The sequence below is a fragment of the Parasteatoda tepidariorum genome, chromosome X1 (assembly GCF_043381705.1).
Source record: "Parasteatoda tepidariorum isolate YZ-2023 chromosome X1, CAS_Ptep_4.0, whole genome shotgun sequence".
Lineage (NCBI taxonomy): Eukaryota > Metazoa > Arthropoda > Arachnida > Araneae > Theridiidae > Parasteatoda > Parasteatoda tepidariorum.
In genome coordinates, this window is record NC_092214.1 from 7261400 (window position 1) to 7278859 (window position 17460).

Consider the following 17460-nt stretch of genomic DNA (forward strand, 5'->3'; position numbering starts at 1 on the left):
TATACTTTTTTAGCTACACTTATTAATATCTTATAGACAGCCGTGTAGTTTATTGACATTTGCTCGAGAAAAAAAATATATAAATTCACCAAATCTTGAATGCCAGGAAAATGACATATTACCTTAGAAATTTAAAAAACAGTCATTTTAAGTTAATAGTAAGTAACTCAACTTAAGCCTTTATGTTAGATGGACCATAAATTGCTTAAATTAATTCTTTTGATCCACTGAAGAAAGAAACAAAAAAAAATTTTGTTGCTGATATGTACAGAATAAAATTGTGTATAATAATCAATCATTAAATAAATAAATAACTTTGTTTACATCCAAGCATATTACAATCATGCATAAACTTGGTATCAGGTTAATATTTGCTTTCCCTCTTTACTGTATTAACCATTAAAAAAGAATTTCTGGTAACACTTCAATGTAGTGGCATTCATAAGCCAGGAAAATGACAGCCAGGATAATGACAAATTCGCCATTTTATAGCATATAACTTTACTTTAATTTAGTATTTTGGCCGAAGACGTTTATATTCTGCAGAAAACAACAGTATTTCTTAAAATAATTCAGATAAATCTATGTAGTTTTTGTTATTAATGATTTCAAGAAGCCAGGAAAATGACAGCATAAAAACCTACTCACCTTGAAAAAATTTTTGAAATAGATTTTGAGCCAGAAAATTGGTTCTTTATTCATGCAACAAGACATGTTCAGATAGGAGGGTACCTAATCAATTTATTAACATAACATATTGATTCCTGGCGCTATCTATTTTGGTTATAAATCACTAAATAAAAGTAGCCAGGAAAATGACAGATTTTCATGGGACAAACAAATTATTGACAGAAAAAAAAAATTTAAACAAAGTTTTAGTAAACAATACCCTCTGCATATATTCTAGAAATGCTTACATAGGATAAGATAAAAAATAATTAGATTTTGAAAAATGCATGGGAAGTTTTGAAGCCAGTTATTATTGGAAATATTGTTTGGGACATGCCAGGAAAATGACATTTTGATATTCAATTAAATTTTTTCAGTATACAAAACAGTCAATGCTAGTGCAAAATCATTTTAAAATGCTAACAGCAATGCTATTTATTAATTTTTTTTTAAAAAAAGTTCTTTTAGTAATACAGTATTAGATCTTGGAGCAAGGGACAGTAAATTTCATGTTTCATGAGAATCACCCATATATATATATATACATATACAGTACAGAACCCGTTATCCGGAAATCAGAAAACCGGAAAACCAAAAAACCGGAACGAAATTCGACACATTTTGCCATTTTTTTTTAAAAATGTTTTTTTCCTCATAAGATTTTAGGATTTTTCTTTTTTTTTTGAAAGATGTTTACCTTACCATCATTTTGGAAATAATCATTAGTGTATTCCTTCATCTTTTTTTCTTCCTTTTAAGATTATTTCCACAAAAAAAATGTTTTTTTTTGGGGCTTAACAATAAAAAAACTGCTTTTTGTAGCGATTCAGAAAACCGGAAAAATCAGTTATCCGAAATAGCAATGTTCCCGATCGTTCCGGATAATCGGTTCCCTACTGTGTGTGTATATATATATATATTAATACCTATATATACTGAGGCAATATGCAAATATACAGATGGCAGTAGTATCGCATACAAAATGTATATATGGGTAGTGCAGTTACAGGACTTCTGTCCGAGTTATTTATCTGAGAATGTTTCTGATGTAATTATGACCACAAGACGACAATTAATAGATTTTGAACATGGAATCGTAGTTGGAGCTAAATGCGTGTGACATTTAATTTCGGAAATATTGAGGAAATTTGACATTCCTGGATCTATTGTGTAAAGAGTGTGCCGAGTATACCAAATTTCTGGTGTTACCTTCTACCATGGAAAATGTGGTGGCCGATCGCCTGCACTTAATGACCGAAACCATTGATTTGTGCGTAGAATTGACAGTATTAACAGGCAAGTAACAAATAACTGCAAGCAAAAATGGGTGGTGGGACAGGGACGTGTCCAATAGAACAGTGCAGCGCTTTACTAACACCATGACATCACGTCCCCTATCCTTCCTAGGCTCACAACCATATTGATTGGACCCTAGAAAACTGGAATTTCTCTAACATAAAATGCAGATATCTTCCACACAGTGCTGTCTTTAAGGAATCTGGTTTAACAACTAAAATACGTCGGGTGTTTTAGGCCTTCTTAAAAGTTGACAGAACAATAACTAATAACAACAATAGCTGTACAAACAGTAACTTTCGCAACTCTTGCCAAAAATATTATACAATTGGCTTCACTACATTGGTGACGATCATTACAAAACTACTAATGCTTAGAGCATGGGAAAATTATAGACTAGGATGGGATCATAAACTGACATCTGAAATAGTGGATAAATTAAAAATTGGCTATCTAGCTTAGGATTTTTGAAATTAATTCAAATTCAGCATTATTTTCGGGGATCAATTACTAAATCAACTACAACTACTCATATGTTTAGAGATGTTAGTAGAAAAGCCTTTAGTTTTTGTGAATTTGTGTGGTTTGTTTTTGTGAATTGAATGCGAAAATGAACTTCAAATTAAATTAGTACAGGCAAAATCCTGTGTCGTTCCTCTAAAGAAGGATCTCATCACTAAAATCAAAACTGAAATGACTATTTTTTTACAATATATTTTTTAAATGTTTAAGTCATTCTAATATATAACCACTGTAACAAAAAGTAAGAAATGATATGGAATGTCTATACCTAATGAAGATTATTTGAATTAGTAATGTGGCAGAAATGGGAAAGGACTAAAATGCAAGGGACAAAATATGAATACATAAACTAGTAGATTTTTCGTATTTATCATAAAAAATAATGTAAGTGCAACAACAAGACACAAATAATGTTGTAGCCATACATAGTAGCTTACATGATTTCATATTTTGTTCTGCTTGACAAACAAAATTGCAATTATTCAACAGTTCATTACACATACAAAATCATACTGAAAATTCAGAGCATAACACATCATGCAATTTGCAATTACTGTTAAATGTTTATGTAATCTCTATCTACCCAATATTCAAAACACAAAAGATAATGAGTCTCTAAAAATGCAAAACGAATTTAAAAAATACAAAAGATGCAACAACCTGCTAATTCAAGACGATAAAGCAATGAAGTGGAATCTACTATGTCTAACATGGCACCAGATTTCATTCTATCACTAACTTCTGAATCAAATATATCTAAAGCAGCTTCACTTTCCCCCTACAAGTATAAATACCATTTTTTTTACCAAAATATTATACAGAAAAATAAAACTCTTTAAATAAGTGCTATTTAACAATAAAAAATAATAACCAAAAAGAGAGAAAAGGGAAACAAAATTTTAAAAAATGTAGATACATACATAATTTAAGCTTTAACAAAAATTGTAACTTTGAGGGTAAAGGCCACACAAAATTCATCATAAACATTGCATCTGGCTCGAGCATCACACTCTGAGTAAATGAATTGATTTTACCCAATTTAAATATACAACTGTTAGGTAAATGTTTTTATGACACAGTCAAACCTCAATGACTAAAACTTCAGTTTCAAAAAATTTTTTAATATAAAATTTTCAATTTAATGCAAAAAAAACTAGTTTTGACAAATTGTTTTTGTTCTTCCCCTAATAATTTAGGTTTTTTTCAACAAATTCAATAATAAAAGTTAAGTATTAAAAATAAAAAAACATCAAAGATGTTATTTAGAATAATGAATAAAGACTAATGAATAATCATTCAAAATCGTCCTGAATAATGAATAAATATTTATTCATTAGTCAAAAAAATTTTCAATAAAGAATAAATTATTTATTATTTTTAATCATTATTCTTTATTCATTAGTCAAGAGCAAATGAATAACTCCACTGCTACACAAAATTCAGCACTGAATACTATGACTGACTACAATTATGATTAACTACACAAAAAAGGACATATTAATAAGCTACTTGTAATCATGATTATAAGTAGTCACAGTTACAAGTAATAACAATTTTTGATAAAAAAAAAAACTATTTTGATTATTAGTAGTCACAACAGGTGATAAAAGGGAATTATAATATAACAAATAACAGTAATAACACGTTTAGCAGTAATCATAATCCAGCGATTACAAGTAATCTTAAATACAAATAATTGTAATAATTACAACACTCATAAATATAATCATAATTTCATGAGGGCTTGTTGGCATTGTTATCGGAAATGTTGAAAATTGAAAACTTTTTATCAAAATTTGTAAAAATCAGTTTTATTGTTTGAAAGGAAAACAAAATGTTTAATCATTGTATGAAAGTGCAAGCACATAAATGTATTATACGCAGACAAATACATTTGTATATTGTATGTACGAACCTACATTGTACGTAGGCAGATACATACACTCCTATGAATTTTTGTACATACACAAGTAGGTTACCCACACAGGTATTATGTTGGGACTGTATGTAAATACGTATACATGAACATACGTTATAGAAAAAAGCTTAAGTACAGTTGTACGTACAGTGAAACTTCTTGTTATGGACACTCCTGCAAAACAAACGCCTCTCAATATGGACATATTTTTGATTCCCCGGGAAGCTTCTATGAACAAACCATAACATACATGCTCCGCAAAACGGACACTTCCATGACCGGACGCGATAGTCATTTTTATCCTGAAACGTTATTTCTATCTCTTCAAACCAGACACTACTTTTCTAAATTTGAAACAAAAAACCTTTCTGCTTTTTCAGCAATTTTAAAGCATGTAAATTTTTGAGCCTCATCCGTAACTAAAAATATTGTGTAGCTATTTCACAACTAAAGAATCAATCTTACTCCTGTCCCCTTGCCTTATCTTTACAAAAAAGGAGCAAAAATGATACTGCTCTTGTGAAATAATTCAGTCAGTGGCATCTTTTTATCTGGATGACACAGATTATGAGACCCCTCAAGTTGAAATGAGGTCTAAAATGCTCTCAATGCTTCTTCCCTACTGAAAATTTATTTCATTTTCTTATCAATTTGAAGACTGTATTTAACCAACTGGGGAAAAGAAAGTGAACAGAAGTATAATCTTTTAGGTGTTCATATAAATGAAACATTTATTCAGACACTTGGTAGATAATCAATTGTGAATAATTAACACCATAGGTCCTCTTGACTTACAGGTATGCATTGCTTTTTTTTTGCAAATCCTGAGAGGTTTACTTTCTAGTAGGTATTAATCATGTTTCCTAACAAGTGATAGGTAGGTGTTAAGGGATGCAAACCTAATAATTGAAACTGACTAAGGACTAAAAGTTCCTATTCGGTATCATATATCTAACTTGAATATCTGTGGGAATAGGAAAATTATATTCATTTATCTGTAGCTACATCTAGAATTAAGTATTTATACCAATTTTTTTTTATATATTCCTTTTTATCGAAATAAATATTTTGTTAAATTCAAATAAATATCTTTGTAGATTATTTATTTATATCTCTGAAAATAATCTAAAAACAATTTATGGTGTTGAACTTCATTATTAGAGTACCCTTCCTATAAACAAACAACTCTCATTAACAGACAATTTCTTCATACCCAAGAATATCCGCTTAACCGATGTTTCACTGTATTTGTAAATACAGAGGTATGTCGCATGTACATGCATTCGTTCATACATACATGCATTATACATACACAAGTACGTATATTATACACATATACATACATTGTATGCATTTACAATGTAAATATGTATTTACAATTTATGCAGATACTTCTGTACATGCAATGTATGCATGTTGCAAGTGTGTACAATGCACAAAACAATGAACACCTGAATGATTTACCCAATTATCGATAAAATTTCATAGAAAATAAAATCGGATTTAATTAATAGTGAAGCGAAGATATTAGTGAATTTTTTCTTTTAGGAAAAAAGTTATATTATCCACACAAAAAAACTATATTTTCTTTTTTGTATTCTTTGCGTTCTATGTATGGTTTAAATTTGCAATGCCATTTCTCAAAATTAATTTATGCATCACTATTTAAAATAAAAAAAATTTTCTGTGAGTTTCATAATGAGTCTTATGAGAAATATATGTTTATTCTTGAACCATTTCAATATATAGGAAGTGCTCATTACAACTGTACTTTACTCGACATTTAATGATTACTTATATTGCTGTTTTACAATATTATTCTATACTTTACCCACCATATTCTCCAGAACTGGTGCCTTCGGATTATTATTTGTTCCGCTCACTGCAAAATGTTTTGGACTGTAAAACCTTTACTTCAAATGAAGAGGTCAAAAATCACCTGGATCAGTTTTTTGCTAGCAAAGACCAAAAAGTTTATGAGGGTGGAATCATGTTACTACCAGAAAGATGGCAAAAGGTGTTGGACCAGAAAGGCCAATATATAATTTAATAAAATATTCATTCATTACACGAAAATTGTCTTTCATTTTCCTCCCAAAAAAACTAAATTATTTTCCAAACAAAACAATAGATACAAAATGAAGAAGAAAAAAAATTTAATATAACTGATGTATTTTAAAAGATACACATAATACACACATTTTGCATGCTACTCTAATGAAAACAAAAACAATTTTTATAACATATTTCTATGATTACAAAGTTATATGTAATTTGTCTCTGATGACTATTCTCTGTTCAAATGTAAGATCTGATAACCTATTGCTTTTTAGTAAATTTGTCATAGTAGCATAGGTAAATAAACTTTCCACAGGTGCAGAAGACGGAAGAGGCGTGTTAAATCTCATAAATACAGATTTAATCGGTTCATAATAGTTCAATATTTGTGCATTATTTCTTCCGTCATTGAAAAAATTTGTTTCCTGCATTTCGGCTTCAGAGGTACAGGTCGGCTTCAGGCCTGTATAGTTCTTTCTTCTCCAAAGAAAAAAAAGTCATTGGTACAGTTATTCATGAAATTGAATTTCATCTGTTTTTATTTCATTTGTATCATAGAATCTTCATTTGTATTTTTATTGGTAATTCCAGAGAAACATTATCTTTAAGAGCAGTTAGTAATTTGTCATGTTTTTCCTTTGACATGCAAGAAAACCATCTGTTTTTAAACTTAGGATAAGTAAAAGCTGCTATTGCAGCATTTATTGATTCTGTAGAAGAAAAAATAAAAATATGTTCAAATCGCCTATTGAGATTTTCAAGGAGACTTTGTGCTATTGATTTACAATATCTAAATTCTTGCATGTTCAATTGTTCTAATTTGCGTTTAAGTGCCACTAACGTGGGTACGAGAACTCCATAGTATGCAAACGTTTCAGCTTGCAATATATCTAAAGCTTCTGCGATAGGCCTAGTATAAGTTAGATGTTTCTCAATGTATCTGATTTCTTCATCAAAAATAAAAACTATAATTTTCAAAGCCTGAAATAAAAGTCCAAATTTTGATTGGAATTGCAGAATTTTTCCTAGCACATGATACAGTGAATTCCTTCGAGTTTCCCATGGGTGTGGAAGTGTAAAACCTAATAAACTAATTACAATTTCTGTAACTTTTGGGCAAACTACTGCTCTACATAATACGTTGCATTTGTTTATGACATTCATATGCGTACGCCACAAACAATTTGATGCCCTTCATTAAGTCAGCAAATGAAATAAGATTTAATGTGTGTACTACATCTTATATGTTTGGGAAGGTATGGTAACTGCGGATTTGTTTTGTCATTTTCTACGCTGTTGGTTACATTAATTTCAGTAAAGGAAATTTCATCATTTGAATCAGTGTTTAAAAACATACCATTGTCTTTACTGATACATGCTCATCACTAATCTCATGTTACCTAATTGCTAGCATGTTATTACATAAATATATATTTACAGTACTTGTCAAAAGTTTAGACTCACTTGTATATTTTTCAGAACTTTCAAAAATAATTATATATTTCTAGCTTAAACTTGCAATTTATCAAATATGAACATCAACAAACTTCACAAAATCCTATTTTCATTTAAAACTGTTCATTATTTTTTCATTTTGTATCTATTCTGTAATTGATTACGAAATGAACAAAAGTGCATGTGAATACTTATTCTATAAAAAGTGTAATTTATTTTTAAAAAATTCATTAATTTTAATTTATAAACATTTTACTTTTCTTCTTCTTTTGTAAGGTTCATTATAAGCTAATTTCATGCGCATAACACACTTAAAATATTGATATAATAGCCTTAATTTGCCAGAATAACTTGGACATATTAATAACAAAAGTTAACATTTTTTTATACAATTTATTACAGAAATATGGGTCAAATGCTAGATATAAGTGCATAAACAGGTTAAGTTATTATTGCACTTCATGGTTAAGGCTATTAAAGTAGACAAATTGGCCTTAAAAACTAATGTTTCCCACAACACCCCATTTGTCAGAACTTTGCAAAAGAAGAATGAAACTGACCAAAATAAGAGCCATCAACGGTCCGGGAGACCTAGAATAATATGCAAACATGAGGATACGTTTATCTGCACTCAAAGTAAGCGGCAGCGGTCTCGAACAACACCAGATATCCGTGAGAGATTGAGGATTACTAGGCAGGTGGCTGAGTGGTAGCGCTTCGCGCTGTCGTGCCACAGGTCCCTGGTTCGATCCTCGGGCCTCGAAATTGTGTGGAAACTACATTGCATCAAAAAAAAGTACTGAAAGAAAAAAGTACTGAAATACGTGGATTGGTCCCCTCAATCCTCCGATATAAATCCTATTGAGCTATTGGGGGTGAACTAAATAGAATTGTTAGAAAAATGCGATGTACCAATCAAACCAAATTTTGGAAATCTTTACTTAGTTGCTGGAATCAGATCTCAACTAGAACATTACAAAAGCTAATAGAAAGAATGTCAAAAATATGCACTGCTGTGATTAAGGCTAAAGGAGTATATTTCAAATAATCCAAGATTGGATGAAATTCATAAGTTATATATAAAATATTATAGCATACCTTATCGCATAAGTGTATCTATAAATATCCTATGTCAAAATAGGATATTTATAGATACACTTAAAGTCAAGTTAATTTGTTGCGATTTTCAGTTTAAAAACTTTGCTATTTGTTCAATTTTAAAAATTCAGGAGTGAATCTAAACTTTTGTACTGTGTATATATATATATATGGGCAATTCCATGAAAGTGTCAACTTTTAAGTGAAATTTCTTTTTTATGAATTGCATATTTAAATTTTAAAAATATGTTCAAAAATAGCCAAGTCTACATATTACTGTTTAATTTTTGATAATTTAAAGTTTTTTGAATCTGGCAGCATTCTAAAGTAATCACATGGCTTCACATTTGTGCTCAAATTGTTTTCTTGAAAAATACTTATAAAATAAAAGAAATGTATCTTTCTTTTGCAATATTTTTATAAAAATATGCATATAGTACAAAATTTAAACATTTAAAACATAGCCTTTAAGTCATTTTAAGTTTAATATATTAAATAAAAGTAACTTTTTTTTGTGTCATTCCGTCACATGTTTTAGTATATTTTTTTAAATAGCAACTGCGTTTTTGAATGAAAACTGTGGTGAGGTTTTNTAATTTTCACTATTTTTTATACACAATATTCATGATTAGAATATATTTTGCATATATATATATATATATGTAGTACAGTAGGGAACCGATTATCCGGAACGATCGGGACCATCGGTATTCCGGATAACTGATTTTTCCGGTTTTCGGAATCGCTACAAAAAGACGTTTTTTTATTGTTAAACCCAACTAAAAAAAAATTTGGAAATAATCTTAAAAAGAAGAAAAAACGATGAAGTAATACACTAATGATTATTTCCAAAACGATAGTAAGGTGAACATCTTTCAAAAAAAAAAAGAAAAATCCTAAAATCTCATGAGGGAAAAAAAAATTTTTTTTTTTTAAATGGGGGGAAATTTTATCGAATTTCGTTCCGGTTTTTTGGTTTTCCGGTTTTCTGATTTCCGGATAACGGGTTCTGTACTGTATATTGTAATAATATAGTATAATGAAAGTAATATACATGTTTAAAAAAGTAATGTTTTCTTATGTCGCTTGCGAAGACTAGCAAGCCTCCTTTGAGAAACCAAGCAAATTTAAGATAGTGGGGGCACATTTTTTTTTTAATGGTACCACCATCTATGACCAAGAATACGATTTTTGCCACACTCCCGTTTTAGAGGGAGGACCCATTCATTCATCTACAGATCGTAATTTTTGATATTAACCAGAGAACAATCAATCACTGATTTAGTACCACCAGAGGTATTAATTTTTCACAAGGAACTTGGAAAATTTTGTGACCCCAACATATTTAACGTGCCCCAGTCACTATTTAATACACTATTTTAGCTGACTGGATTTCAGCTTATGATCTCACAAGTGTGAGCTAAACATTCTACAATCAAGCTGTCATGACCCATCTCAGGTTTTCAACCACTTTATCCGATTGCAACAGTTTATGATTCTTTTCAACAGGTTTTTATTGTGTCATTTCAAAAACCCAGTGGAACCCCGCTTATATTGTTCTATTGTTTTTTTAAAAAAAGATATCAATTTCAAACTTATAAATCCGTATTAAAGTTAACAGATCATTAGATAAGTATAAAATTCATAGAAGTAGTATATGAAAAATATTTAAGGATTACATTACAATTATATTACACTTAAATTTAAATGCTTTGAATTTTTTACAGATCATCTACCAAAACAAGAACTTCGGAAATTATTCTTATTTTGTAATTTTTATCAAATAACTCACTGTGAATCGACAAAATATGGTGCACCTTTGAAAAATGAGACACTAGACGACACACAGAGCAAATACAAATTGAATTATTTTATTCACATACTTTTACTAAAACCATTTTTAAAAATATTTCCAACACCAACAGTCTTTAAAATTTGAGCATGAGTACTGAGTGCAAAAGCTGGTGTGAAGTCATTTCAGCATGCTCTTTCTGTTTTAACTAAAATTGTGAACTTTGTATGCGAATGTGCTCCAAATACTTGCTAATTCCTCGTTATAGGAAATAGAATTTAAATAGAGATGTAGTAGTTGAATGATTTCATGAAATCAAGTGTAACAACATTTGTGGACAAATTCTTCACATATTTGTTACACTTTTCAATGTAACAAAAAATTGTCACAGAAAAATAACAAGAATTTCCACAACTTATAGGCCCAATTTAACAGTGTGATTATATATATATACATATATATATATATTGTTGGTTTATTAAATATACCTTTTAAGTTATCATGATTCGTCAATTGGGATACCTCGTTAAAGATGCATGCAGCTTAACAGTAGGTATGAACATACAATGTACATTTCTACGTACAAAAGTGCATGTATATGCGTGAATACAAAATACATACCATTTATGTATGTACGTGTGTGTTTATTGTACGTATGTTGTATGCAATTCAATGTTAAAAAGTTTTAATTTAGTAAACCAAACAATAGAATTCATTTAGATATACAATACATGTATTGTCATAAAATGTAATCAATTACCAACGATTCTGATAATAATGTAATCAATCCCACCTGAAATTAGGACAACATTTAATAGTGCTGTTATCATATATATTTCAATTACTTAGAGTATTTGTAAATGTTAGGCTATGATCACTGAGAATTATGATTACTTGTATTTATACTTCATGATGACACATAATTTCTGACAACAATCCTAGGATTTAATTACTTATAATACTGATTATTTGCAATCACTTTTTGTTGTGATAAACAATCATAACTGTTTATAATGAGAAATAATTATTTGTTACCATGATGATTACTTGTAATTATGATTACAAGATGTTGATTACAATGTAATCATTATTATCTGTAATTAATTACATTTGTTTGATGACATATCGGCGGGAAAGTTGCAGTAAAATGACATGATATTTTAATTTTGTTCCCAATATTCAAAAAAGTATTCAGAAAATTTAGTGAAGACTAATAAATTTATTCATCAATCATTATTCAAAAATAATGACTCAATTTTCATGTGAATAATCATTCAGAATAAATTTATTCTGTCTAAGTTTAGTCATGAGTAAAATTTCCATGAATGATGTCCAACACTGGAAAACATACATTTTCAAAAATAAAAAAAATACAAAAACTATTCAAAAATAGGCTAGGAAAACCTTGAATAAACTTTAAAGGAAGGAACATAACGATTGCAAGGAATGTGACGCAAACAAAATTCCTACTAATCTGTCAAGAGGGGAATTAAAATCCTTGTTCAAATTATACCTTCAGTCAGTTACTATGACCTATACTTCCTATTATTTATATTCTCCAGTTTTTTGACAGGGAATGAGAAATGAACAGGAATAAAGAAAGTGGTCATCAGAGCAACAGTATTGGGTGAGTTGTGGAGAGTATAGACTTAGGAAGTCTATTGGGAAAAGATGGTTTTTATTGGGTCATAATTTTTGCAATGAGGATCAAGTGAGATAAGGGTATTGGCAACATTTTGATAAAGATTGTGGTGGTAATCGTCTACCAATTTCACGTTAAAACCCCCCATTGATTTCATATTAGGGTGCATTCTGGGAAAAATCCTTATAAAACAGACAAAATAAAAGCAGAGAACATCATGAAAGTGATCCCAAAGAATAGATTCTTTATGATGTTAAAAAAAAAGGTTGGTGATGGCAAAGTTTTCAACAACTTAGTTTTTTTTTTTTTTAACTTTAAAATTTTATCATTTAAGTCACGTCTATATATTTGTAATTTTTAAATTTATAAGCACCACACCAATCACAACTGAAATTAGGGTGCATAAAACTAATAGTTTTTACTACAAAAAATAACAAGCATAGTAAATATTAACAATGAGTTTACTTTGTAAGAATTAGGCCTGTTTGAGCCTTGTTATATAATATCTATATTACTTTCTTTTAGCATTTAATATATAGGTCAGAAAATTCAAGATCATTATACAATAACAAAATAAATTAAACAAGGTCTACAAGGTTTCCAAAATTTTATATATAATGTCCCCTATTGAAAATATTGTATTAGAGTTTAATGAAAAGTGTGTTTCTACACAATTCTTCAGGGACTAAATAAAGAGCACAATGCACTATTAACAAAAACAACTATACCACTAAATAGCATACTATGGTATTATAAGTATATTTTGCTGAACATATTTTCCAATATTACAAAATCTTACCTTTTCTATATAATACAAAGCCCAGTGCCAAAAATTATGGCATGCTAACAAACCACAGACCTGTAACATTTAAAAGGAAGAGTTCAATTTTATGATATTTATTAAAAGAATATTTTAGATCTAACTAACCAGCACCACACTAAATTCATAAGTAATTCAAGGATACTTCATTCAATAAACCAATACAAATTTTGAAAAACTACCTAATTCTTTTTCCCATACTGTTTTCAACCGTATAGATAAATTAATAAAAAGTATTTTTATACATATTTTTTTTCAAAAATAATCATTTGCAGAAATTAATGTCAATGTTTTCACTTACTTCAATATGCTTTTTAAGGAAGGAAAAAAAAATTTTTACATAAGTCTTAAAAGCAAAATTAAGGAAATAAGGATGCAATTAATAAAGGAAAAAATGAAAACTCAAATGGAATTAAAGGATGATAAAAAAATAATTTAAAAAATTTAAACACAGGGCTGGAAAATTATAAATTAAATTAACCATTTTTAGACAAAGTTCTTAAAATTGTGACAATTTAAAAGGATGATTTTTGTAGAAAATATTGACTTCAAAAAACTTAAATCTTGAGAAGCAAAATTGGAAAATGATTAAAATATCCTTAGTAACATAATAGTTCAATCATATTTTCAAATAAAACTTGAAATTTACACTGTCATTTTCAGAAAAGATTATCACCAAACACTGATTCAGCCCCCCATCAAATTTTGACAAAAAAAATTTTTTTTTTAAAGGGAGTGTTTAAATGATACCAGCCGTAAGATGCCAACTCTAGTTGGTTAAATTACATGCCTTATCAAAAATATTTTTTATCATAATAATGGGATAGATACACAATATAATTACAAAAATAGATTTCTAAAATATATTTAGTAACTGCATTTTAATCTGTTTGATTTTTGTAAAATGTCAGCACAATTGTAACTTGTAAATTAAGAATGCTCATAAATCGTTTAAACAATAAACAAATAAAATTATGATAAACGAAATATTAATATGAAATTCAATGCATTTATTACAGATTTACAAGCACATTTAATTATGTCAGTTTTATAATTTTCTTCATTAACATTACAAACCGGGAATGAAACAAGAAATCTTTGCTTTCCTAAAACGAAAACAAAACTAAGCAACTCAATATTAAACCAGTAATTTCTCACCCCCTAAGAAAACTAAGCCATTCCTCGATTTTCTACTCTTTATTCACTTATCTTTTTTCTACCCCTCCATATCTGTTGTCATTATCGGAGAATGAAACAAACTGAATTCTATCATCTGCTTGAATAATAAGAAAGCAATGCTCTTTCCTTTTTTTTACTATTCATTCTCTCACTATTTCCCCCCCCCCATTTATCCTTTTCCATTTCATCTAGTGTCGTCAATTTATAGTTTTGTCAATTTACTTTGTATTTATTCATCCAAAATCGCATACTGTAAGGAAAATAAGCACCTTCCCTTACTACTGGCGACCCAAACGTGATATGATCATGTCTATGTCGATGGGCGGTCCACATTGAACAGTTGACTAGCTATTTGTGACTGCTATTGTTTCCCGAAATACTTGCTGATTTTTTAAATTCACAAGGCTTTAAACAGTGATGTGCCTTGTTTCCAAATTTATAATGGTACCAACATAGCTTATAACGAGAAGATTGGGGGTTGGGATCTCGAACGGTCTCGAGCATTTACAGATTTATTTTGAGATCTACCCCTTGCGATGATTCATCGCAAGGGGTAGAGGATTCATGTGATGATTCATCACAAATTTCCTTGTCAATTCTGCAATACTAATCTCCAAGGAATTAATATTTTCGTTATTAGTGTTATTATGTTCAAAACTTTTATCGATACTCTATTCACTGTACATGATTCTGTTGAGCTAAATATACCAATGATTTTATCTGCCATCTCGGCAATTTTGCCCAAAGAATCAGAGTTTAGAGATAATATCGCTTGAACCTGCCGAGGTAACCTCTGTAGCCAAAGTGATTTTAATAATTCTTCAGAAATGAAAAGTTCAGCCAAACCTTTCATTTGTCGTAACGAGTCAGATGGACGTTTATCGCCAAGATTAAGTTCAGTCAGTACCTTTTTCAACCTGGCTTCTTCAGTATCTGTTAATCTATTCATCAAAGCATTTTTTAAAGTATCATATTTTCCATTCATTGGCAGGTTGGACAAAATATCCACAACAAAATCTAAGACATTTTCTTCAGAGACAATGACAATGTTATACTTAGTTAAAACATGAGTAATATTGCCGTTAACAAACGGTGCTTTGAGTTGTAAAAACCATAATTTAGGTTTATGTCGCCAAAAAATTGGTGTTTTATCGCCACTTTGTTTACTTCTAAATTCACATTATCTTGAGTTGATGAATTTATATAATCATTTGTGCCTTCCTCCATGTTTAATATCAAGTTAAAAAAGAAAATAATAATGATATTTAAATACACCTTGATATAATGATATTTGAATACAAACCTTTTTTCATCCAATTAAATTCTTTGCAATTTTGAAGTAATCACGTCCTGTGGTCACCAGTTGTGTGGGGAGTAGATATCGACAATGCCTACCTTCATCTATCAGAAGGTACCTCAAGATTGAATCGAGTTCGTGTGTCTTATATACTAGTGAATTGGTGTTAAATAATCGTAGTGGTAGTTACGCCACACCAGTATAGATACGATACTTTTTAAAAAAATCACAACTTATCTATAAATGTTTAATGTTGAGTTAAGCAAAGTTAAAAAGCTAAAATGTTTTTCATTCAATTGAACAATAATTGGGTTTGGCTTATTGCCAATTAAAAAAATAAAAAGAAGGATTCAGAAAAAATGTATTTTAAGTTTAATAAAGACATAATAAGTGAATCATAGTACTAGATAAAGTTTTATATCTTTGATAGAAAGAAAAATTCTGCTCAAAAAACTAAGTTCTGAAACATTTTTAATCAGATAATACGTGATTTAAACAGTTTATAATCAGCACAGCACTCATAGTTAAATAAACAGAATGAAATTTTCCAGTTTTGACTAAAAATTATCAATTAAATAACCATGAAAAGAGTGTTATTATAACAAAAGATAAAATATCTTTCAATATATACAATTTTGATGCTTGAATAAAATAGTGGTTGTAAAAGAATGTCAGGATCAAAGAAAAATACAACAATATGATACCTAAAAAATATCAGATTTTTGGAAAGATACTGTAAAAGTTTTACTCTGAAAAAAATAAACAGCACTGTAAAATTCTAAAAGTTAAATATTTGGAAAGTTTTGATGATTTTAAAAAAAATTTCAGAATAAGTTTCATTAAACTTTAATTCCAAAATTTTCTTTCTACGGACTGTGATAAACATTTAGTGATAATTTGTATGAATTTAAATAATAGTTTTCCAGTAATAAACCTAGAAATACTTGATTTTATAACTCTTTGTTTCTTCCTATCTCAATGTTAAAATAAGTGTACCTAAATTTAAAATGTCAAAATGCTAACAAACCTTCCAATCTTCCACAGTATTTTGAAGAAATGTAACACCTTCATCTACTCTTCCTTCCATTTCAAATACATGAGCTAGTGCATGAGTAGACCATGCATCCTTTGCATTAATTTCTAAACCCTATAATTTAAAATATATAATATAAAGAAACAATACATTATATGTAAAAAAAATGAAAAAACAAATTTTAAAATAATGTCAATATAGAGTACTCACACCTAAAACCTTGCCAGACCAAACCTCGATTTTGATCATTAAAAGAAAAAAATTCCCCTTCATATTTTCTATACACTCAATGTTTAAAAAAAAAACTTATCTTGACCAAAAAAAATTCTCCTTGTTTGACAACTTTTCTTTCCAACAGAAATTTTCAAAATAACAAAACTATTCTGCAAAAATACTTTATGTGAATACTGCCAAAATCACAAAACTACATAAAAAATTATAATTTAATAGTAATTGTTATTTAATATAATTAATAATTTAATATTATAATTTATAATTAAAATACAATAATTTAGTATTTTCACAAATACAGTCAAACTGAAATAAAACGAGTCCTGATTTAGCGAAACCCAGATTTAATGAAGAAATCAGAAATACTTTGTTGATATAATATTAAGTGTATTACTCATAGCTCACTTTCAACAAGCAAACCCCAGGTTTATTGAGCAATATTTTTGTGAT

General features: G+C 28.9%; 1 protein-coding gene across 2 annotated transcripts in view; it reads right to left on the bottom strand.

The window, feature by feature from the left end:
• The window catches only part of LOC107446430 (tetratricopeptide repeat protein 38), a 58154-nt gene that overhangs the window by 22900 nt on the left and 17794 nt on the right, over window positions 1-17460 (bottom strand). For both annotated transcript variants that reach the window (XM_016061070.3, XM_043041394.2), the window contains exons 7-9: window positions 16774-16893; window positions 13250-13309; window positions 3148-3265 (exon numbers count right to left, since the gene is read on the bottom strand). In XM_016061070.3, the coding sequence (XP_015916556.1) occupies window positions 3148-3265; window positions 13250-13309; window positions 16774-16893 (298 nt within the window). The remainder of the gene's footprint in view (window positions 1-3147; window positions 3266-13249; window positions 13310-16773; window positions 16894-17460) is intronic.